We start from the raw sequence: 24,121 nt of genomic DNA on the forward strand, positions 1-24,121 counted from the left end.
ATCAAGGCTGATATGAAATTAAGCCTTTGCCTTGTGATGGACACATTAGCTGCAGGAACATTTTTCCACATTTTCATAGGGGTCTGCTGCCAGTTATGGCAGATCAGAAGCTGTAAGCTCCCAGTAGCTGCAGTCTGTAATGTCCTTTAAAGTACTGAGAGCAAGAACAAAATCTTGGGCTTCTTTTATCTCTACTTTCCATACAGTATCCAAGATTGTCCTTTACTGTCTGACATGACCAGCACTAAAACTCTGAGGACTGCCACACCTAGCTGGAGGAAGCCTGGACACTTCAGTGGACCTTTCTCCAAATACCTGTATGTTCAGTCCTGGTCTAGGACAGTAAATGAAATGCTGGATGTAGAGATATATAGGTCAGGTGAGAGAGGGTTGTGATTATTTTCAGGTGCAAGTGCATCTATGGCTTACAGGTGGTTCACCTTAACTCCTATTAGCATTGAGGCCAGGAGAGTGTTCAGCATTTCTGTCAAAGCCAAAGACTGTGAGACCTGGGCAGCCAGACCCAAATAAGCCAGGTAATGTGCTTTTTCTTCAAACAACACTGTTTGCAAAACCAGTAGAGAAAGTGCCAAATTTTATCAGTGACCTTTTGGAATTACCTTCTGCTTTCAATGTTAAACACATCCATTTTGTCTTTGCATTTATAGGCCTCCTTTTCTTCTCATATTTTTGAGCTCTAGATAATTATTTGAATTAAAAGTAAAAGCCAACAAATGTAATGGAAGAATTTTCTCTTTTGAAAGCCATGGTTAATTACTTCCAGCATCCATTACTTAGAAGCAAAATAAAAATTTATCATGAGGCATCTATGATATTTTTCTCTTCCTGCCAATGCAAATTTCACTTATTAATCAGGTTCTATAGCATTTTACCTGAATGCATGGCTTAACAACTAAAAGCACTATTTTATTGTACTACTTTGAGAGAAAAGAAAACAAAACAAAATAAAGCTAGCCAGCCACTTTCTCCATTGCATAATAAGCCTGCAATGTCTTCATAGCAGGAAGACAAAGAGGAACTTTTGCTAAATATTGTCCTCTGTGGATAAGAGCTCTTCATGTCACTGTAAAACTTTTAAAGTATTATTTAGAAAATTATAGAAAAAATATTTGGTCACCATAGAGGAACTTATCAACTGAAAGTAAGAGTTAAAATTCAGTCAGAAGATTGGGTATGAATGGGAAAGATTCAACAGAGAAATTATAAAATGTCAAAAGTGTCTCCTTTCTAAATACACAGGCATCTCAAGGTACAAAACACATCAGAAGAAGAGAAGGGAGAGGCTTGTAAGTGATCTGTGATCCTACAGGGCAAATATCACTTACAGATAATGTATTAGGCATTGAATATCTCTTAAATTCAAGGTAGATTGTCCTACAGAATACATACTGTCTATGTGCTTCTTATTACTCAAGAAACCTTCAAACCAATTAAACATTGCTTCCTCAACTTCTCTTTCCCTCACCTCTTTACAAGGTTTGTGTTGTCCTTATGGCATGACTTCAGCACAGGTCTTCCTAAACTCACTAATGAATGAAGATATCCATCCAAACAGTTCCTGAGAGTCTAGGTCTTGTGGCTCCCCAAATTTTACCTGTAAATTTGAATGAGAAGAAAATTTGACATTAGTATAGCCAAGTAATCTAAACCACGTCTCAGGTCTTAATGATATTGAAAGACAAGTTGAATACTTTCATTATTAAGAATAATAGCAGTAATGATAATAATTAGAACATTTGGAGCTGGCTAAAATTTCCAGCAAGCTAAGTGTCCAATATCCCAAGTAAAAGTGGCCCCAGGAGCTATTATTGAGTTAGCTCAGTAACCTGTACAACCCAGTCTCTCTGGCTGGACTGTAGCTACAATTGAAGAGGAGAAAAAACAGTAAATCATGAAGCATTCTGTCTCTGAGGTGTGTTAGATGAACCTGTTCATAAAAATAAAATGTGCACAGTAGAGAAATGATTTATATTCCACTGCAGGTATGGTGGCACAGTGTTCAAGCCAAAAAAAGTTTTCCTTTTCTGTTATTTTTGCATTACAAACAGGCAAAAATATTAACAGGGAAGGAGGCATTTTGGGGAGACAGAGTAATTTATCAAAGAGCCACCTTTCCCTATGATCTTTCCTTCACCGGAAAAAGGTGAGCAGATGGAAAGTTTTTTTCAGAAAGAAGTGAACAATCATGGCATCATTTCTGCTCTGCTGTAAGACAAGAGAATTCAGTACTAGGAGAGCAATTTCTGAGTTAACTAAAATCACTTCCACAAACATTCTGCAGTTCTAGCAGAACGTTATGTCTGTTGTTAAGGTTTAATTCAAGAGGTTTGTCATAGTTTTCAAAGGTTCCTTCTTAATGGGATCAATGAGTTAAAGAGCATAATTCTGCCTTCAACAGCTTTCTAATTGAGCAGAACAAATCTAGAGAACATGCTCCAAAGGCTTCTTCAAAGAGTTTTAAAAGGCGTCTTGTATTGCCACAAGTTCTTATCCTGGCTGTAATTGAGAGCTACTCTGTAAGTGGCTGATAGAGCTCTCCTAAGGATGAACAGCAATGAAGTTGTATTTCAGTATTTCATGTTGCAAGTGCAATATCCAGAAAAGTTAGGGCAGGTATCTGCCATTACCTAAACATGTGGGTAGCAATAGAGACCACTCATATAATCTGGTCACAGAAATATTAACATTAACCAATGACACTGATTAGTACTTTTGCCTCTTGGGTTCCTAATTGCACCTCCTGGGTGCTCCAAGCCCTTGATCTTTGGCACGCCTCGCCACTCACCCATGGTGTACCATCAGCTAAGCAGTCATGAGAGATGCATTTCCTGGAGCTAATGACCATCTGTGAAAAGTTGATAGCCCACAGCTATACCACAGGCAGCTTTCCCCAGTTTATTGTTCATTCTATAGAAGTGTCACACGCCAAGGTCATTATTGACTTCATAAGCAGAATATAAAGTGCAGCATGATTTCCATGGCTACCTACAACACAATTCCAGACCAGATATTTCCCCAGGTAAACTGGACTAGTCCTTCCTCATGACGTAGCCCAGTCTCTATCTTATATCTGCTTTCTCCTCCTATCTTATATCTGCTTTCCATTTTTGCTGTTTCACTGTTCACACTAAGAACTGCCTAGCAATAACATGGCACAGAGGAGAAAAATCCATTCTAAGGGAGAGACACATGTTAAATGTCTAATTCAGAGAATAATGAGGAAGGGAGAGCAAAATGCAGCTGGATTAAGACTTGAGGAAACTTCCAGATACGTGTAAAATGAAGTCCTCTTCAGATTCAAATGAAAGTTTCAGATGAGAGGTTCTGATACAGGAAAGAGAAGCAAAGATCCTCACACGTGTGCCTGCAGCACAGCATCACATGGGTAGTGCCTCCTGACTGAAGGCACAGCTGGAGAGAAACTCACTGCGCACTACACAGGTCTGCAAGTAGGACTGGCCACACAACATTAACTCCTTCTAAAGGTCATTTTAAGGTAAAATAGGGTCAGGTTCTTCCCTGCTTCTTGCAATTAGCATCTACCTAAAGATTTTACAGCACAAACCTCCCCACTTTTAAATCCGGTGAATAGTTTTCACCTGCTAATTATCTGGTGAATAGTTTTCACCTGCTAATTCTGTCATTTGCACTGCTTTTCCCTTTTTTTGCTTCTTTTTTTCTCCCCCCTCTCTTGCCTTATCCCAGTCCTTCAGACCTTTTCGAAAGCTAGGCTCAGAGTTCTTCGTCTGTATGTTACATACAACTTTGGCTTGCTACCTTACACTGAGGTGGTTTTCCCATTTGTGAAAGGCTGCAAGAGACATGAAGAAACCTTTGAATATTGCTACAAGACTGCTTTTAGTAAAACACTACTAATAAAATTTCCTGGGCCAAACTCTCTAATCTTCAATGTCTGTTCAGACAGAGCCCCAAAATTATTCCTGGCTGTGTGTCTTCTGTAACACATGCCTGTGATAAAATTCTACTTCTCATCCTTCACCCTCATAAGGGAGAAAAACAAAACGACACAAAACAGCAGGACCACCACTTGAAGCCATGTCCTAATCCCAGGACCAGGAAGTTATTCTGGTTTCAGAGATGAACACTGCATTTCAGCCTGTCTGTCCCTTTCATTAAAAACTCCTAGTGTGACTATTCTACCAAAGACTGCTGTCACCACAGCACAGACCTCCTGAATTTCTGTCACACTGCAACAAAGTTGTACCACGTGAGGAATCTGCACACTGTGGTTAACAAGTGCAGTGTGGAGCTTTTATCCTTCCTTCTGGTGTGACCTTCTGACCCAAAAGACATTTTCTAGTGTATTGGACCTAGATGGGTTGATTCTGTTCAGGGGGGAAAATGATTGAGAAAGTTAGATGGTTTTGTGGTCCAAGTATGGGTGAATGCAATTGCAACAAGAACAGTTTCTTTATCAGAAACCTTCTGCCCACGGAGCTTTCTTTATGCTTTGTTCATTTCTAGATCCATGCTACTACTAACATCTCCATCTTGGTCTCCCTCTAACAGCAGCAGCTAAATAAATGCCCTGGGCTTCAAGTTTGTCACCAGAAAAAGCCCTCAGCCCAGGTAAGAGATTTGTGGCTGCCTACCAAAGACGCAATTGCTGGTAGGAATTAGAAAACATGCAGATTTGTCTGACATGTAGAAAACACTCAGCAGTCAAAATCATTGAATTTATAGAGCTGATAAGCATCTGCATTTACTGTTGGTATTTGGGCCACAGATCTTCTAAAAAAACGAGCTACAAGACCTCAAGAGAAAATAAATCCAGAATTTCATTCAAAGCATCTCATCACTCTTAGATAGATTTTCTTTCCATTTCTGTGGGTAGTGTAACTATGAAGCATGTGCAAGCATGGAAATATCTTGCACATCTTTTTTCCCCCCTCCATTAAAAAGAAAAAGAAACCAGAAACAGATTGATTTTCACTGCATTTTAACATGATATGTACCAGTATGTTGCTATAAAGCTTCTTCATTTCCTCACATCTCTTTGACAGCTGGGATAGATCCTCTTCATATTTCTGAATTAAATCCTGTGATAGAATAAAACTTCTTAATTTGGTATAGCAGTACAGTATTAAAGCAGGAACGAAACAGCAGCGAAACAAAGATCATTCAAGTCAAAATATTCATGTCACAAAAATTTCACATATCACAAAAGATAAGCATACATCAAGCACACATTTCCTTGCAAATATTAAGACATCAAAGACAAAAAAAAGACAAAACATTAATGTCAGAGTTTTGGTTGGGGTTTTTTTTTTATCAACCAATAACTACCTTCAAACTAGCACAATCTATTAACATTGGCAGAACTAGATAAGCATTGTAAGGTCCTAGTTTCCATCCACATTTCACACAGTGCTTCCACATATGAAGCAAACACTCCCAGGTGCTAGTTCTTAAGGAGGCAGAAGTAGGGCCTTAGAAACTTAACTTCTGAAATAAAATGCCTGCCTCATGGGGTTTTGTAACACACATTTTTGCCGGCTTGCAGAAGCACACCATTGAGCTGATCCCAGGCACAAGGCAATGGCTGAGCCAATGCCAATCCCACCTAGTGAAGCACAGCTTGAAAATATCTCAGACAGCAGAAGCAAACTTATCCATAGTGCTGAATGCCATTGCTGGAAGTAACCTTGCTCACAATTAGTGCAAAGGTGCTCTTAATTGTTAATTAACCTCTATGTACCTCAGCTGCTTAGCTCTGTGTTTGGCTTTGCTGAGTCCTCCCCAGAACTGGGCTCCCTACAGCCTGCTCAGCCACCCGTCTAGTGTCTCCTCAATGTACCTTGCTCTGCCACTAGCATGGGCAGAATCATCTTAGATCAACCTATACTCAGAATTCAGGCATGCCCTTGGACAATGTGTCTGGAATGGACTTTGTCTCAAGTAATGAATGACAGAAAAAGACCTCGAGTTGTGCCAGGGGAGGCTTGGGTTGGACAGTAGGAAAAATGTCTTCACTAAAAGTACTGTCAGGTCCCAGAAGAGGCTGCACAGCACAGTGCTGTAGTCCCCAGCTCAGGTGGAATTTAAAACCACGTAGATGTGGTTCAGTGATGACCTGGCAGCGCTGAGTTAATGGTTGGACTCTATGACCTTAAAGGTCTTTTCCAACCCAAGCTATTTACATTTTATGCATTATGCTACTTTCCCTTCTGTTTGAGGGTGAAACAAATTCTTACAGAGTGATACGTGCTCTAAAAGTGCTGATATTCCCAGGATGGGCAAGCATGGAGCTACCTGCTCCTCATCCACGCCAGCCCGTTTGCCTTGGAAAGCAAACGCAGGAGATGAAGAAGCTCTGAAGATCCCTTCCCATGCTGTATCTTGGAGTAGGAGACACTGCTGTTAGACGGGAACAAAAGGCCACTTCTCCTCAGGTGCTCATGACTGCCCTGGCAGGTGTCCCAGGTTGGGGACAAGAGGGTTAAAACTCCTCTAGGGACTAGAAAGTTGTTATTCAAGCCCATAATCCTGCTATCTCCTCACAAACTCACCGCGAGGCCAGCTTGCCCTCCTCTCCTCCTGCAGCCCTCTGCTGGGCAGGAGCCACTTTTATCGGAACAAAGATTGAGGAGCAGGCCTGGTTTGGGGCCTCCTTTACCAGAACAAAGATGTGAGGAGCAGGCCTGGTTTGGGGCCTCCTTTACCAGAACAAAGATGTGAGGAGCAGGCCTGGTTTGGGGCCTCCTTTGCTGGACAAAGATGTGAGGAGCAGACCTGGTTTGGGGCCTCCTTTACTGGAACAAAGATGTGAGGAGCAGGCCTGGTTTGGGGCCTCCTTTACTGGAACAAAGATGTGAGGAGCAGGCCTGGTTTGGGGCCTCCTTTGCTGGACAAAGATGTGAGGAGCAGGCCTGGTTTGAGGCCTCCTTTATCGGAACAAAGATGTGAGGAGCAGGCCTGGTTTGGGGCCTCCTTTGCTGGAACAAAGATGTGAGGAGCAGGCCTGGTTTGGGGCCTCCTTTACTGGAACAAAGATTGAGGAGCAGGCCTGGTTTGGGGCCTCCTTTGCTGGAACAAAGATGTGAGGAGCAGGCCTGGTTTGGGGCCTCCTTTGCTGGAACAAAGATGTGAGGAGCAGGCCTGGTTTGGGGCCTCCTTTGCTGGAACAAAGATGTGAGGAGCAGGCCTGGTTTGGGGCCTCCTTTGCTGGAACAAAGATGTGAGGAGAAGGCCTGGTTTGGGGCCTCCTTTGCTGGAACAAAGATGTGAGGAGCAGACCTGGTTTGGGGCCTCCTTTGCTGGAACAAAGATGTGAGGAGCAGACCTGGTTTGGGGCCTCCTTTGCTGGAACAAAGATTGAGGAGCAGTCCTGGTTTGGGGCCTCCTTTGCTGGAACAAAGATGTGAGGAGCAGACCTGGTTTGGGGCCTCCTTTGCTGGAACAAAGATGTGAGGAGCAGACCTGGTTTGGGGCCTCCTTTGCTGGAACAAAGATGTGAGGAGCAGACCTGGTTTGGGGCCTCCTTTGCTGGAACAAAGATTGAGGAGCAGTCCTGGTTTGGGGCCTCCTTTGCTGGAACAAAGATGTGAGGAGAAGGCCTGGTTTGGGGCCTCCTTTGCTGGAACAAAGATGTGAGGAGCAGACCTGGTTTGGGGCCTCCTTTGCTGGAACAAAGATGTGAGGAGCAGACCTGGTTTGGGGCCTCCTTTGCTGGAACAAAGATTGAGGAGCAGGCCTGGTTTGGGGCCTCCTTTGCTGGAACAAAGATGTGAGGAGAAGGCCTGGTTTGGGGCCTCCTTTGCTGGAACAAAGATGTGAGGAGCAGACCTGGTTTGGGGCCTCCTTTGCTGGAACAAAGATGTGAGGAGCAGACCTGGTTTGGGGCCTCCTTTGCTGGAACAAAGATTGAGGAGCAGGCCTGGTTTGGGGCCTCCTTTGCTGGACAAAGATGTGAGGAGCAGACCTGGTTTGGGGCCGCCAGAGGCTTGTGTTCAGGCCCATGGCAGAGGCGTGGGAGAGGGAGGATTGGAACACTGAGGTTTATAGATTTTGTTTTGGGTTGGGGGAAATTCAAGGGGGTGGCCATGGATGTTTGTTGGAGAGATTCTTGCTAGCAGAGGACACAAAATGATAAACAAGAGCAACCCGTGCTGGGAGCATCCTTGAGTCCATCTTGGGAGTTAAGATACCAGGCGCTGGGTAGTTCCCCCCACACGCAGCTGCAGGGGGTGGAGTGGCAGCTGCAGGCGGGCAGTTAGCCAGCCCCAGAGGCTGACCCTCAGGTTGTTATGGCATACTGACCTCTCCATGCCGTATGTGTAACCCTGTACCCTCTGACTGTAACCCGTCTCAGTGGAGCATGCCTCTTGCTAGAATGAGCCAGCAGTGTTCCCAGGTGGCCAAGAGAGCCAGTGGCATCCTGGCCTGCATCAGGAATGGTGTGGTCAGCAGGAGCAGGGAGGTCATTCTGCCCCTGTACTCTGCACTGGTTAGACCACACCTTGAGTGCTGTGTTCAGTTCTGGGCCCCCCAGTTTAGGAGGGACATTGAGATGCTTGAGCATGTCCAGAGAAGGGCGACGAGGCTGGGGAGAGGCCTTGAGCACAGCCCTACGAGGAGAGGCTGAGGGAGCTGGGATTGTTTAGCCTGGAGAAGAGGAGGCTCAGGGGAGACCTTATTGCTGTCTACAACTACCTGAGGGGTGGTTGTGGCCAGGAGGAGGTTGCTCTCTTCTCTCAGGTGGCCAGCACCAGAACGAGAGGACACAGCCTCAGGCTGCGCCAGGGGAGATTTAGGCTGGAGGTGAGGAGAAAGTTCTTCACTGAGAGAGTCATTGGGCACTGGAATGGGCTGCCTGGGGAGGTGGTGGAGTCGCCGTCCCTGGGGCACTTCAAGGCAAGGTTGGACGTGGCACTTGGTGCCATGGTCTAGACTTGAGCTCTATGGTAAAGGGTTGGACTTGATGATCTGTGAGGTCTCTTCCAACCCTGATGATACTGTGATACTGTGATAATGCCTGTAAGCTCTGCACCACGGGAATAAAGCAGGCTGCGACCATCCAACCATACTGGTGAACAAAGAGGCACTTTACCCAGGTGCACCACCGGCAGATGTTGTATCTGCTTCTGTGATTTCTGTCTCTCTCTCTCTAAATATAATTCTGTTTCTCTCTCCAATTCATTTGAGAGCTTCACTCTGTCAGCTCTTTAAAAAAACCCCACGACAATAAGGAAGGTCTCAGTGCAAATTACAGAGGTTACACGTCTTTTACCAACGGCCCGGAGTAAGGTGGTGAGAAAGTTACCTTTAGTTCCTTGCAGAACTGTGATTCCTGGGGTGTTGCCTTGGCTGGCTTCGGTTTAATAAGCCTCCTGCACTGAATAACATTTTCCAGCTCTCTTTTTAAAACTAACAAAAGAGAAAGAAAATGAGAAATTTCACTGGTGCGCAGTCGTGTCCAAAGGACTCCAGCTTATTCTGCCCCTGTACTCAGCACTGGTCAGGACACACATTGAGTGCTGTGTCCAGTTCTGGGCCCCTCAATTCAAGAGAGATGTTGAGGTGCTGGAACGTGTCCAGAGAAGGGCAACAAAGCTGGTGAGGGGCCTGGAGCACAAACCCTGTGAGGAGAGGCTGAGGGAGCTGGGGTTGTTTAGCCTGGAGAAGAGGAGGCTCAGGGGTGACTTCATTGCTGTCTACAACTACCTGAATGGAGGCTGTAGCCAGGTGGAGTTGGTCTCTTCTCCCAGGCACCCAGCAACAGAACAAGGGGACACAGTCTCAAGTGGTGCCAGGGGAAGTCTAGGCTAGATGTTAGGAGGAAGTTCTTGCCAGAGAGAGTGATTGGCATTGGAATGGGCTGCCCAGGGAGGTGGTGGAGTCACCATCCCTGGAGGTGTTGAAGAAAAGCCTGGATGAGGCACTTAGTGTCATGATCTGGTTGACTGGCTAGGGCTGGGTGCTAGGTTGGACTGGATGATCTTGGAGGTCTCTTCCTACCTCGTTGATTCTATGATTCTATGTCTAATTTGGAACATATGGAAAATGTAGAAGAATGTTGGGTCCATAATACATTCATTAGGAGTATTAATTTTTGACATAGGCATCCTGAAAGAGGCAAGGGTCTCATGGAAAAAATTAGTGTGTGATCACATCACAGCAACTGCAGAAGAATGAGGAGGTTGACAGTACAGGTATGCAGCAGCCATAAATCTGACCTTCCCTAGCTTTGAGCATTGGGATTAGCAATGAAAGTAACATTCTTCAAATCTACGTTTTTGTGTAGAAACTTCAGGGTTCCTTTAAAGATGAAAGAACAGAAACAATCTATGCAACAGTAAGAAATCTTGTCAGTTGGCAGCAAGCACTACATTGGACTGCTGTCCTGGGAGCTCTGGTGGCATGAAGTGGGAGAAAAAAAAAGAATGCAACTTGGCCCTGAACTGACCCAGGCTGCAGCCCAGTATCTTCCTCTCCTTCTGCTCATGTATGAGCCCCTAAAAAAGGTGTACTTTGAACCACGTGGTGAGGAAGGCTGGTTCAGTGGCATTTGGTCCACTTCTTTCCCTCTGTGCCCTGGTGAACGGGACTCAGAAGGCAAAAGTGACTACAGTGAGCCCATCCAGAATCCCTGGAGAGCAGAGGCCAGTCAATCTCCTCTGGTTTCTGTGAGCCACCCCCTTTGATGTCTCCCAGCAACTTTGGGTGCCATGTCCATTGTACTGCTTTACCCAAGCATTCCAAAAAACTGTCTTCAACATATTTAGTGATTTTGAATTGCTAACAACAGCATCCTGAAACACCACAAGTGACTGCGGGTAAACAGTGTTATCTTTAGTTACTTGTGTCTCCTAAAAAGTTGATTAGACTTTCTTGGAAGAGAATAAAAATCACACTTTAGTGGCCTCAAGCTATATGCCTGCCTCACTCCTAAAGCCCAGCAGAAGAGACACAAGGGCTTTTCAAACTGAAAGCCAGGAGTGACTATCATTCAGGTATGTTATCAAAGGCTGAAAGAGGTTATTTTGGTCTGTAGTCACAGCCAACACTCATGCCACCTTCTCAAGAGGCAGATTTTTATAAACATCAGATCATTCATTTTCATACACTCTGTCAGCTCTCAAAGGGTTCAATTTAAAATCCATTGAATTCACTACTGGTCACCCTATGATACTGTTCAATGGTAAGTTGTAAATGTCTCCCACAATCTATCTGACATTTTGAACACCCTCACTGTTTCCTCCTGTTGACTTCATATCATTGGACTCCATTCTAAGCAAAGAGACCAGGTGGGTTCAGAGGAATTCTTGAACTTCAGGACTGAACTGCTAGAAGTGTTCTGCTGCTGCATTGCCTGCCCTGGAAGACCCTGCTACAGCCATGGCTTTGACACAGCACTTGTATCACTTAACATTTGTAGTTTATTATAACCTCTATTTACCATGGGCAGCATATTTTTTTCTATATCTAAGCCACCTGGACACACTTTAATATTTCTTTTGTTTCAAATTCTTAACAGTAACACAGAAAGTTAAGTATCACCATAGCAACATTTTACCTCGATGTTTTGAACCTTTACCTCTCTCTTACAAACTACAGAAGTGCAATGAAAACCTGCTCCAAGTGACTGCACAAAGTATGGAAATCTTTCTTGAATTTAGAAACTACATTTACATACCATCAACTTCAGCACAGAGGCCCTTCATGGAAGCTGGAAATGGAGAGAGAGAAAAACATCCTAATAAGTATCATTCCTATTGTGAGGGCAGGAGTTTCCACAGAAGTTGAAGGACTTCATTTTCTGTTTGTTGATTATTTTTTCCCCTCCCTCCTCTTACCATCAGGAACAGCTTCAAATTCTGTCAACTCCTGAGAAAATTTGGCCAGATCAGGCTCATGTAAGAAGATCTGTTCCACAAGGGCATGAAGCAAGGTGAATGCCCTCTCTTTACCCCTCAGCAGAGGTAACTGCAAATAGAACAGAGCAATAAATGACAGACTGAGCTGTTATACTTTTTTTGACAAAAGGAACAGCAGGGATGTTGATAGCTCCCAGGTAAATTTGACAAGAACAGAAAAACAATGAAATTAAACTCCTTGTTTTCAATCCACCATTTCACAGACATTCTTGATTAAGATCAGCTTTACACTTTCATATCTGTTGACCTCCCTTGTTCTTTTCCGTCTTTTTATTCACACAGACCTTTTTTAACTGATTGCAGATGATTTTGGACCCTCGCACACAGCCATTATTCCTTTCCACTTAAAAGCAGTGTGCTGTGTTCATGGAGATAGCAGAGTTCCTTAATTGAATCTGGGAAGATGCTCTGTGGCAGAAAATGATTTTGTAGGCATTTTTCATTATGATAGATGTGGCATTACAGCCATTATATATAAGAAAAGGGGGGGAAAATGGAATGCAAGTTGTGTTTCATTGTCACTGGAGTTATAAATCACTCACTCATATATTAAAGTCTCCAGACAGGAAATATACTTTACAAAAACAAAATAAAAATCCTTCTCTCTCCTATTTACAGATCAGGCATAATCTTACAAGAGTGGTAAAGGTACAAGGCTGCTTAGGAAATTTGTATCCATTTCTTACGTTTTAGGACAAGATTGTGATGCTCTACCACTGGTGTGTGGAGGAGGGGAAAAACCCTGTGCTCAGCAGCATTTTCTGATGGCAAATTCTAATGAAAATGGGAAATCTGTTTCCTTATAAATAATGGAGATCTCAGACCAATGTCAGACAAGTGGGATGTCAGTGTAAAGGCAATTAGAAGACTAAGAGGCATAGGAGGCTTTGTGTAGAACAGATCGCTGTCATGAAAGAGCAAAATTCTCAGCTGTCCTCTTTGCTCCCTCTTCAATCATAGAATCAGTCAGGGTTGGAAGGGACCAGAAGGATCATCTACTTCCAACCTCCCTGCCATGGGCAGGGACACCATACCCTAGATCAGGCTGGCCACAGCCTCATCCAGCCTGGCCTCAAACACCTCCAGGGATGGGGCATCAACCACCTCCCTGGGCAACCCATTCCAAGGTCTCACCACTCTCATGCTGAAGAACTTCCTCTTCATGTCCAGTCTGAATCTCCCCACCTCTAGCTTTGCTCCACTCCCCCTAGTCCTGTCACTACTGATATCCTAAAAAGTCCCTCCCCAGCTTTTTTGTAGGTCCCCTTCAGATGCTGGAAGGCCACAATAAGGCCATAATCGAGCAGAGCAATACAGAGGTGTTAAAACTATTGCAGACAGATTTCACTCCCTTTCAGTTTATTAATTCATTTACATTCTATTTCACATTAAAATGGCATTGCACCACTTGTTGCAAAAGAGTTTTGCACTGGAGTAAAATGGAGCACCAAGAACTTACTCCAGTGCCATAAAAGTGCAACTGCCATGGAAGAAATGCTGCAATTACAACCTCTGACCAGTGCCGTGAGGAGGATCCATACAGCAGTGCTCTGCACAGAGCTGCAAAACACAACTTACCTCAACTTGCGTCTAACTAGGGACCTGCAGCTCAGATGCCTCTTCTGGGCAGAGGATCTGGCAGTCAGGGGCAGTGAGCATTTGGATATTCTACCTCATTAGGAACCAAAGGCTCCCATCTAGCCAATGCTGCTGTCTAAAATGGGGAAGTGCATCTTGTTATAACATACATAGGTTGTAAAAGGGATTTTGTTTCTAGTGTAACCAAGAGCAGATCTTAAAATGTTACCTACTCATTAAAAATTATTGCTTTTCTCCACATTCAGGGCAAAACTCAGTTAATAATAATAGCTAAAACACCTTATAGTGGGATGATTTTAATAACAAGGGAAATGTTTACTCACTTTGGTTAAAGATGACAATCTAAATCCTTTAGCCTTTTCTTTTCCAGCCTTTTCATTTAAATGGTTTCCAATGGCTAAAATGTACTCCAAAACAGCAACAAATTTCTGGCTGGACTGCAGCTGCTTACTCGCTTGGATTTTCTGGTTTATCAGCTGAAAGACACAAATTTCCCTTTAGTTCAAACTGGAAAGCTGAGCAAATCAGTGGTGCCTACACTTTCCTTTTGCCAAAGCCTCCTGGTACCCATCTGAATCAAATCACAATTCAGCTGATGGCTACCTTTCTATTGCTATTCCTGGGGAACTGGCCAGGGGTTCTCAGGAAGGACCAGTTAAAAATTTCCTACCCAGACAAATCTCATGTTGGCATAGTTACCCTGCCCCCAGTGGAGGTCATGTCCTTTCAGGCTGCCAAACCAGCCCAGCCAAAACAACTTCAACCTCATCTCTTAAAAATGCTTCTGAAGAAAAATATTTTGCTGTGTGAGTGCACCAGATTGCACCAAATGTCAGGCATCAGGGGAAGCAGATAGCCTGAAGCTCAGTATAAAGTTCTCCATCCTTCACCTCCCTCCCTTCTGTTTATACCAGCTGAAGACTGTTATCTTATCAAAATTCTTAACACATTTTCACCACAAGGAAGAATAATCATTTCCTGTAATCAAACTCAGTTATCAATTTCTGTTCTTCTGGGGAAGACACCTCCCTTTTAGGCCTACAGATACAGAAGTGGTTTTGTTTTAAATTAGGAAATGTTTGGGGTTTTTTAAAGCACCACACCTCTCTTCATCAGTCACCAACACACCAATTTAAAAACAGGGGAAGAATGAAGCATGTGGCAGAGCTGAAAGCCATTGTTAAAACATTTATAGCCCATCCCAGGGCCAGAGGGTGCTAAAAGCCAATATCCAGATTGTTCTTTGGAATGTTAAGCATATAGTCTATGGTTTGCCAACACATATTAGGGTGCACGAATAGGAAAATAGTTAAACAACTAATTGGGTCTTTAATGAACATTAAACAGCCTTCAAAGCTAACAGTATATATACTAACTTCCAAATATATATACTAACTTCCAAATATTCAAATATTTGGCTCCAGTGAAGGACAGCAAAGGTGAAGCATTGTACCAGGCAGGGTCAAAAATCTATGCATCTCCCCAGAATTTTCCATCTGTCCTCCTATGAATTTTATTCACTGTTACTGTGGCTTTAATCACAACCAGACAAAGGACAATAAATTGAACTTCAGTTTTTCTTACTATGCATAATGGAAGCAAACCCTCAGAAATATTTTCATAGCATTGTGTTGCAGTACTTTGTTCTCAATCAAAGCCTGCTGGAGTTTGTGAAGTCTCCTTCTCTGGAGACTCTCAAAACCTTCCTGGATGCATTCCTGCGTGGTCTACCCTAGATAATCTTATTTTGGCAGGGAATTTGGACTTGATCTCTGGAGGTCTCTTCCAACCCCTAACATTCTGTGATTTATAGGTCCTTGGATATCACAGTCATGACCTACAGAGACTTTTTACAATTTCTTAATCTTCCTTGTTACTTTTGAAGAGGGCCACAACATGCTTGTTTAGACACTAGGCTGCATGGAATGTTGCACAGTGAATTGCTCACACTACGTACTGGGAGATATTTTGCTATAGGTTCCCCCAAAAAAAGTGAAAAGAAGAAAATTTTTTTAAAACAACCAAAAAAAATAAAAGTCACACAAACCCCAAACCAAACAAATAAGCAAACCAACAAACAAAGAAGAACAAAACCTCCCCAGCTACAGCACTTTGAGAGCACTTGGACCACTGCTGTCTGACTGGTAGCTTCTGGCTACAAACACACTATGAGAAGAGTCATGTCACTTACAGGCTCCAAATCTCTCATGCTCATGGGGAGCTCACGTATGGTAAGCAGGAGATCCAGCCTCTGGCCTAAGTGAGGGATTTTACACATCTGCAGAGAATTGAACAGAAATGGAATCAAACTCTACGTTTATACCAAAACATACACATGCATATGTCTCATAATGTATTAATTAGGGTGAATCTTGTAGAGTAGGGTTATTGGTTGGACTTGGTGACACTCAGGGTCTCTTCCAACCTGAATGTTTCTGTGGTTCTGTAATTATGTAATTCAGCTGCACTCTAGCTTTCCTAATTCCTCTGCTCATTTACTAACTTATTCTAGGTCTTAAGCTTGCAACTCTACCATAGCAAATATAAGAATCACATATCTAGATATGTATCACTTGCAGATGTAAATTCAAACAAATGCTGTATGCCAATAGAGCAGGACACTATTAAAATCAATGACACTCATTTCTTCTGAACAAGAATAGTTAAATGGATACTTTTTTTACACTTAAAGATTGTGGAAATCTAATTCAGAATAGAGCAGCTCCTACTTTGGAGGAAGGGGAGAGTGACTTGCAGAAGCAAAGGGATCCTGCAGTTCTCGTCATCATATCTCTCTGTCTCCACGCTTTATCACACAAATCCTCTTATACTGATTCTGGCTGAGATTGTGAATTTAAGTTTCAAAACACAGCTTCTCATAGTGGTTTTCTCTAGAAGAGAACATGCTAGAATAGCATGTGGTGTCTTTTAATATTGTGCTTACTTACCTCTAACATAAACTGGTCGACCACATGCAGCTCTGAAGGAGATCCCCCGAATGACCTGTACCTTTCTGCATCTTTTGGTGTGGGCATGTATCTGTAAAACAGCAAATGAAAATTGGATGTTTGTTTCCCCTTCATTCTCTGTTGTTGTAAAACAGAACAATCACTCTATCCCATGCATCAGAATTTCTTACTGATTTCTGTAAATATATTTATTCTTTAACCATTACAACTTTATAAATACTGGAATCAGCTACACAATGGAAAGCAAAAATGTTCTGCATATACACTGTATGAGCTTTCCAAAAGCTCCTAGAAACATCATGCACTTTTGGAGCAGTTATGGCCATCCTGGCTCAACTTGTCTCCAGCAGTATTTTCTTTGAAAAACAAGCACAAAGCAGAGCAGACTCATGCCATGGGGTGATTAACCAGTGAGCTCTCTGGCCTAACTAACTTCTACCTCTAAAACCTTTTCAGCTGCTGATGAAAAAGAAGTGGGCAATAGTGTTCCTGTCTCTCCAAGCACTGCACGGCATCCAAGATCTATTTCTTGGCTGTGATGTAAGAGCACATAACACAGGCCTGCAACTTTCATCCTACTGCATAAAGTAACAGAATATTCTCCTACAGTACCCCAGGGTTGCAGGTGTTTAGAATACTGATGTCTTTAAACACACCTTGGCTTGGAAAAATGAACTCACACCACCCCAGCTGCTCTCCTCTCCTGCCTGCCTGATACATAGGAGAATTTGTAGCATATCTTAATGAAAAAAAAAAACCACAATCATTGTACTAGCAAACATATGAGAAAGTCTCTAAAGAATCTTAAATAAGTATTCATACTTATCACCTTCTCTTTGTTCTATACCAACAACCTAATAAATTTGTATCAAGCATGATTAAACATGCAAGGGGCTAGATATATTTTTTTCAGTGAAAGTAAGGAAATTTGTCAAAAACTAGAAAAATATAAAAGCTTTAGCATATTAAAGAGAGAACAAACATTGAGGTTCTTTTTCTATTGTCAATAATTTCACATGACATTTAAATACTTGCTGGGGTTTGGTTTATTACCAGAAAAAAAATAATAAGAGTTATCTTTAGGCAAACAAAAGCTTCTTTATCATTAAAAATATTTTACCTTTTTGAGCAAATCCACAGAACATTTTTATAAAAGCTGACAACAAATGTCTTCATTTAATCAGAAATCAAATATTCCATCAAATTGGTTTAGTGAATTATGTATATGAAACAAAACTAACTGATTATCTAGAAGGTTTGATGCTTGAAGCACTAAACAATAGAAGTCACAGAAGAGAAAGCACAAAGATTTGTGAATGCCTTCCATAAATATCTTTCTACCCTGAATGCAACTCTGAAGGAATTTGTGCAATGAAAAATCTTTCACTGTTATGAAACATTAAGTTTATAGAAATAAAAAGTGGTTTGCTATTGATTTTAAAACACCAGGATAAAGAACTGCTCAGGGAACTATGGAAAGGCATCAGTATAAAAATAAGCCCTGAAGTTTCTAATGATATTCCTTCACTAACCTCCACTGGATACATGAGCAGAACATTCTGCTCACTGATCACAGTCTTGAAAATGTAATCTTGGGTTTGGCTTTAAATATTTTTTTTTCATTTTGCAATAGTAAAATTCAGACCTCCTGCTCAGGCTCAGATTATATGACAGCTATAATTTGCACAGAGATGGATTTTCCACTGTCTTTTGCTTCTGATCCCACAATAGACAGTAAGGCTGTAGTGAGAAATGAAATTTTTTCTCCAGTTACACCTGCTTACTGCCACAACTTGTTCTCTTACTAACTCTGCTCCCTGCAAGCACTTCACAAAATCATGTCAGATTTGCTGTCATTTCTTGCAATCCCCTTCCTTATACCTCAATGGGGACAAATGGTATTTTGGGAATGTACTCTAAAATCTCAGTTGCAAGGGCTGAGATTTCCACGCGCAACTCTGATATTCAGTCAGGACAGATCCAATGCTGCAGTCACATCTTTTCTGAACTTCACACTGTTTGCAGAAGATTAGGCTTTGTCCAAGAGGTAGCATGTCCTGTAACAAACAGCTGAACCCCAAAGATTACCTTCTTAGTGCTGTAATCTGCTCATCTGTAAGTCCACCACTCTCTTCATGTATAATGTATAGTTTTTCTTTCAGCTCACTTGGTTTTACACGGAAACACTTCAGAAAAATATCTGGAGGGAAATAATTCTTAGATTACTTGGAAGAAAGTGCTCAGGGCAAGAAACATCATAAAAACATTTCATATTTATCTTCCAGATTTACAAATTAAACAAATTAACAAAAGCAAAAGTGGGGGGGGGGGGGGGGGGGGGGGGGGGGGGGGGAGGGATTCCAAAACAAAGCAAACCAAATCAAACTAAAAATAAACCCCACTTAGTAGCTACTAATACTAAGGCAAAAGCTCAGTCTTAAATTGTGTGCCACATCTACAGGCCATAGCAGTGCATAACTCACAGTACAAAGTTGGTTTCAATTTTTTTTTACAGCATATCTACAAATGATTTAATATTTTCTCGAGTGTTTTTGGTAGTTGAACTTTGCCAAAGGATTTTCCTTAGGCAAAATAAGGAAACTGGGTCTCCTACAGAGAAACAGGCAGCAATCATGTCACAGAAGCTGGTGGTTTGTTACCCACATTCCTGGATTAACAGACACAGTGTAGTGTCTCCCAAAAGTTATTCATTGGAAACCTGAGGATGTTTTTCATGTCTTTTTGCTACTTGTTCTCTGTATAGAGGGCATTTGTTTTGTCTACTACAAGCTACTAGATGGATTTTATTTTCATTTTCTCTTACATTGGGTTTGAATTTAGTGTGCAGATCTTCTCTCAGAACTCTCATTTTCTCTCATGTTCAAAAACTCGCTCAGATTCTCAAGAAATTTTGACCTATTGGCATTTTGGAGCTTCATCTTTTTATTTGCTAATTTTAGGGCTGTGGTTTGCAGCACTTGCAAGGAGATTAATCAGAATTCTCAGGATGAAATTAACTTCTGATCTAAGTAATGTCCATTATAATGAGTATATGCCAAAAAATATCACTGATGGGACTTTAGGGATAAGATTAAGAAACAGATGCTGAATGTCTCAATGAAAAGAGGAACAGGATCAAAAGCAAGAATTGTCCTATTTGCAAACCAAAAGAAAGAAATTGCCTCAAAGAAACTGCAATAATTTAGTAGATAAAAGTGTTATTACAGTATTCTTTTTATCTGCAACAGCAATTTTGTGTCACTCACTTCCTTTTAACCCTTCAAATTATTAGTCAATGGAGGCAATAATTCCAACAAGTTATCTCCACTTACAGCTCCCAATTAAAACTTTGTTTCTCATCAATATTCATAAAGATATGGAACCATTAAAATTTCAACATTAACTGTGCAAAATTCTGTACACAAGTAACATTTCTTAAAACAGCACTAGGCTGTAGAACTTCTTTGGAAAGCCACTCCTGTAATAGAAATCAGAGTAGTCTTTGAAAAACAATCCCTCTTGCTACTTTAATATCTCCCACTTCTCATCAAAGTAATTTTTACATCATGTTATTAGTAAAACCAGAACTAAGTGTTGAACTGCTTCATTAGCTGTGAAAGACTGTTCTGGGTCAGGGTTTTGGTAGAATGATACTTGGGATATGAAAGGGAAGGCTCCTGATCATAATCATTCAAGGCAGACACTTGCAGTCTAAGGTATTGGCCATAAAAAGGCCAAGAGAATTCTTGAGACCTGCCTTGCAGCTGTCTAATGACAGCACCTAATGACTATTCTTGAACTCACTGCAGGAGAGAGACTGCAAACCGTGCTCAAAATACTACACAGTTATTTCTGTTGACTTCTTTTACTTAGCTAAATCACAAACTTTGACAAGTCTTTAAGTCAGAGTCAGTGATTTTATATGTCTGTCCTAAGACAGTAGCATCACAACTCGATGGCATAGCCACCCACAAGAGGAGAAGAAGGTTCGTGCACTAGGGGCAATATTTAGAGCAACTGAGCCATGCAGTCCGCTTTTGTAAAGAGGTAGAGGGGCACTGAACTAAAAGACTATGTAAGCACAAGCTTGTCTGCTTATTGAATGGCAGAAAGTACAAACAGAAACTGCAGACTGTGCTCACCACAGGCTTCTAGGTAGGATTACACAGTTCTTACTTACTGAAGTTATGTGCAATTTTTGCATCTAACATGATGTGTTGATTCACTGAAGGTTCATTGCCTGAAAATACTGTTGTGTCTTGGATCTGGAACTGATCACAGAGTCTGGATACATCTATTTTTCTCCTGCATGGGTCGCATGATCCCCAGACAGATTTTTGAATCTAAAAACGTGGAAGTGACAGAGTAAACAAAAAGTTAAAAGAGCAGAGTCACTTTGTTTCATCCAACATCTCTTCACTGAGAGAGTCATTGGGCACTGGAATGGGCTGCCTGGGGAGGTGGTGGAGTCGTCGTCCCTGGGGCAGTTCAAGGCAAGGTTGGATGTGGCACTTGGTGCCATGGTCTAGCCTTGGGCATTGTGGTAAAGGGTTGGACTTGATGATCTGTGAGGTCTCTTCCAACCTTGGTGATACTGCACTGTGATACTATGGCACAGTTGTACTTTTCTGATAATTATGCCTGTAATATGAACTACCATGTTTTTTTCCTCTTTACCACATTACATCACTTTCATCCTCACCTTATCATAAGGAACAACATCCCAGTGAAAGGCTTTGGTTCTCTTTGTCCCCTCTGTTCTCCCGCTGCAGGGCTGTGGGAACACAGGTGGGGCTGGTGGTACTCCTGCCTTATTGATGGGAAGTGGAAGAGCTGGTGATAATGGGACTGCTTTCTCCTCTGCAGGCTTTGTCTGGAGGCTTGAAGACTTGTTCAGACTGGTTGTTGCAGAGTTCACCCCGAAGTAGAGGGTCTCTTCTTTCTGTTCATCCAGAGGTACAGTAAATTCCTCATAATCTGCTTCTGGGGAGATGCACCCTTGAGATCCCTCTTGAGGCTGCGAGGCATCCTTGGACACTGAACAGTGCCTTTCTATAAGAGACACCCATTCCTTCTGCAGCTCGCTAGCATCCACTGTCCTGCTGTTCTGAACAGTAAAGGGTATTCGAAACCTGAAATTTAAGAATGTCATATCTAAATGCAAGAAGTGTAACCAACATACTGACTAATACAGCCACAGATATTTCTTAGTTAAGCAGAGTGATGTTCAGCAGCTTTGCTTGTCAAAGGAGCTCAGTGCTGCTGACTCTGACCTTTTCAGACAGAGTTAATTGCTTATGTGTCTAAGGTTAGAGAGCTGAAGTTTTGCCATATATTGACTTTGTGGTGCAGTTACCTTGATTCCTTCTCTCCACTTGGGGGAAAGTGAATTATGTGCTATGTCTTACTGTGTTTGTTGCACAAGCTAGTCAGAACCTGTTCACATACCTGTCCTATCAAACTCCTTACTGGCTCCTGACATGACAACTGGATAAGCCTCTGTGGGCAGTATTTCAGTGTATCTTCTCAATTCCACAACATAGTACCTTGAATTCCCCCTTAAAATACTGATCACATCACTGCATAGCAACAGGAGGGGTTATCTGTGTCATTCCAATGACCTCATCTCTCCATTGCTTTATGTTGTGACACATTGAGATTCTCTGTTGCTTGTTTTCAGTTATTGTGCTTTAAAGAATTATTAATTACCAACTATACTTACAAATAATTGCAGTCTTTGATCTGGACAGAAAAAGTACTGTATCCGTTCTCCTTGTTGACACTTACATTCCCACCTGATAAATCAATTGTATTTGTTACAGGGTTTGCATTCTTCTTCTCTCTTCCCAGATCTATGGGATATAAAGTCAACTCTCCTTCACGGAGTTGTACCAAGTACCTGAAGAACAAGAAATGCAGATACAGTTCATTCTCCACCGACTACTTGTTTACAATAGCCCTGTCTTTGTTAAAGCATACCCTAATGTCCATAAGTCTCCACATCCTCATGGCATGTTACATGAAACAGTCAGAAAGTAGTAATACTAAAGGATATATACTAGGGGACATAAAGCATAAACACTAGAGCACATTCTATAAAACTTTCAAGACAAGGGTTTCTTGCTCTTAGTCTGACACATAAGTGAACTGTGACATCAAACTTGAACTTCCAGCCTGTTATGCCTAATCAGAACGCTAAAATTAAGGAGATCTGAGTGTTGACTGAAATTCACCCAAGTCCTGTTAATTTGAGAGCCACACTCAGTCCTTCCCAGACTGCTTATTCCTCTAATTTTTTAGGAGGTGGGTCCTTTCTGCTATCACAGGATGTTGGGGGTTGGAAGGGACCCAAAGAGATCATCAAGTTCAACCCCCCTGCCAGAGCAGGACCACACAATCTAGCTCAGGTCACAGAGGAATGCATCCAGACTGGCCTTGAAAGTCTCCAAAGAGGGAGTGTGCTAGTTTGAAGCAAGCTAGAATGTTTTGGTAGAAGAACTAGATAACGGGCAGTGAAATGAAAAACAATTGTGTCTACTTCTGTCACAGTCACGCTGAGAGCTCTGGGAAGAAGAAAGTCTTATTCTCCATTTTGTTTCTCACTCTTGCTTTTGCCTTAGACCTGGTCACATCTCATTAACCCTGCTCCTACTAACCTTGCTCCCTAACCTCTTGGCTGCACCTCTCTTCTTCCTGAGAACTGGGGTAAGGTTGAGAGGGCCGGGGGGAGGTGTTGGGGTGGTTTGAGAGCCCCTCCTGGGGACTCAGGTTTCTGGGAGGGGAGTTGTGCTTTTATATTGTTTATCCTTTGTATATTTCTGTATATAATTGTATATAACTGTATATATTGTAAATAGCTGCTTGTAAATTCTGCTAGCTGTAAATAAATTGCTTCATCTATATTCCCAGGGTCCGTCTGAGTTAGCTGGGGCAAATTCAAAAGTGTGGGGGGGCGGGGTAACCCCCAAACCATCACATTTTTAATTGGCTTTCCCAACGTGGGGCTAGATATTTCAGTGAGTGGAAATTAGCTCTGGGAATTAAGATGAAGCTAATCAAGCAGCTATTGTATTTGGTTGGTGCATTGCTCTGGTCTGGTTTTGTTTTCTTGGTATTTAGTTGGTTAAAAGGTCAAATTGTTGCTTATTTCATTGATCTGGCTTATAATAAGGCTAAAGCTAAGGTTTCAGATATGTTCTGGAGCTGGGGTGATTTTATTCTTGGTTATGCTGGTTTTAATATCTCTGAGAATATTACCAAGGACATTACAGGAGCTCTGGTCAATAATGTGACAATCAATGGAAATTCTGCTTTAAATATGGCTCTAATGAGAGTTATTCAGCCTAAGACAGGAATTCCAACTGTTTGTATAGGCACATGCTCGTGTAAAACTGTTTTTCTTCTCACAGTTTTTAATATTTGCCTCATGATTTTAATATTCATATTAATTTTGGCATTATTGGTGAAAAATTCAAAACCAGCTTCTGTAAAAGCTAGGAAAAATTCTGTGTCTCAGAAGCAGTCTCTTTCACAGCAAAACAAGGGAACACAGTCATCGGCTTCCCCCTTGCCAGCCTCTGCCCCTCCTTCTCCAAGTGCTGGGAACACAGCCAATGTTCCCGCCACTAACGTAAA

The 24,121-nt window shown here is 42.1% G+C and overlaps 1 protein-coding gene across 1 annotated transcript in view; it reads right to left on the reverse strand.

Moving 5' to 3' along the window:
• Nucleotides 1-737: 737 nt before the first annotated feature.
• The window catches only part of LOC135188096 (delphilin-like), a 74,953-nt gene continuing 51,569 nt past the window's right edge, over nucleotides 738-24,121 (reverse strand). The window contains exons 8-19 of the mRNA XM_064167321.1: nucleotides 22,209-22,385; nucleotides 21,189-21,618; nucleotides 20,667-20,829; nucleotides 18,575-18,686; nucleotides 16,466-16,556; nucleotides 15,709-15,795; nucleotides 13,841-13,993; nucleotides 11,838-11,967; nucleotides 11,678-11,710; nucleotides 9,305-9,408; nucleotides 4,998-5,081; nucleotides 738-1,615 (exon numbers count right to left, since the gene is read on the reverse strand). Coding sequence (XP_064023391.1) covers nucleotides 1,511-1,615; nucleotides 4,998-5,081; nucleotides 9,305-9,408; nucleotides 11,678-11,710; nucleotides 11,838-11,967; nucleotides 13,841-13,993; nucleotides 15,709-15,795; nucleotides 16,466-16,556; nucleotides 18,575-18,686; nucleotides 20,667-20,829; nucleotides 21,189-21,618; nucleotides 22,209-22,385 — 1,669 coding nt within the window. The 3' untranslated portion in view covers nucleotides 738-1,510. The remainder of the gene's footprint in view (nucleotides 1,616-4,997; nucleotides 5,082-9,304; nucleotides 9,409-11,677; nucleotides 11,711-11,837; nucleotides 11,968-13,840; nucleotides 13,994-15,708; nucleotides 15,796-16,465; nucleotides 16,557-18,574; nucleotides 18,687-20,666; nucleotides 20,830-21,188; nucleotides 21,619-22,208; nucleotides 22,386-24,121) is intronic.

This window comes from Pogoniulus pusillus, chromosome 29 (genome assembly GCF_015220805.1).
Source record: "Pogoniulus pusillus isolate bPogPus1 chromosome 29, bPogPus1.pri, whole genome shotgun sequence".
NCBI lineage: Eukaryota > Metazoa > Chordata > Aves > Piciformes > Lybiidae > Pogoniulus > Pogoniulus pusillus.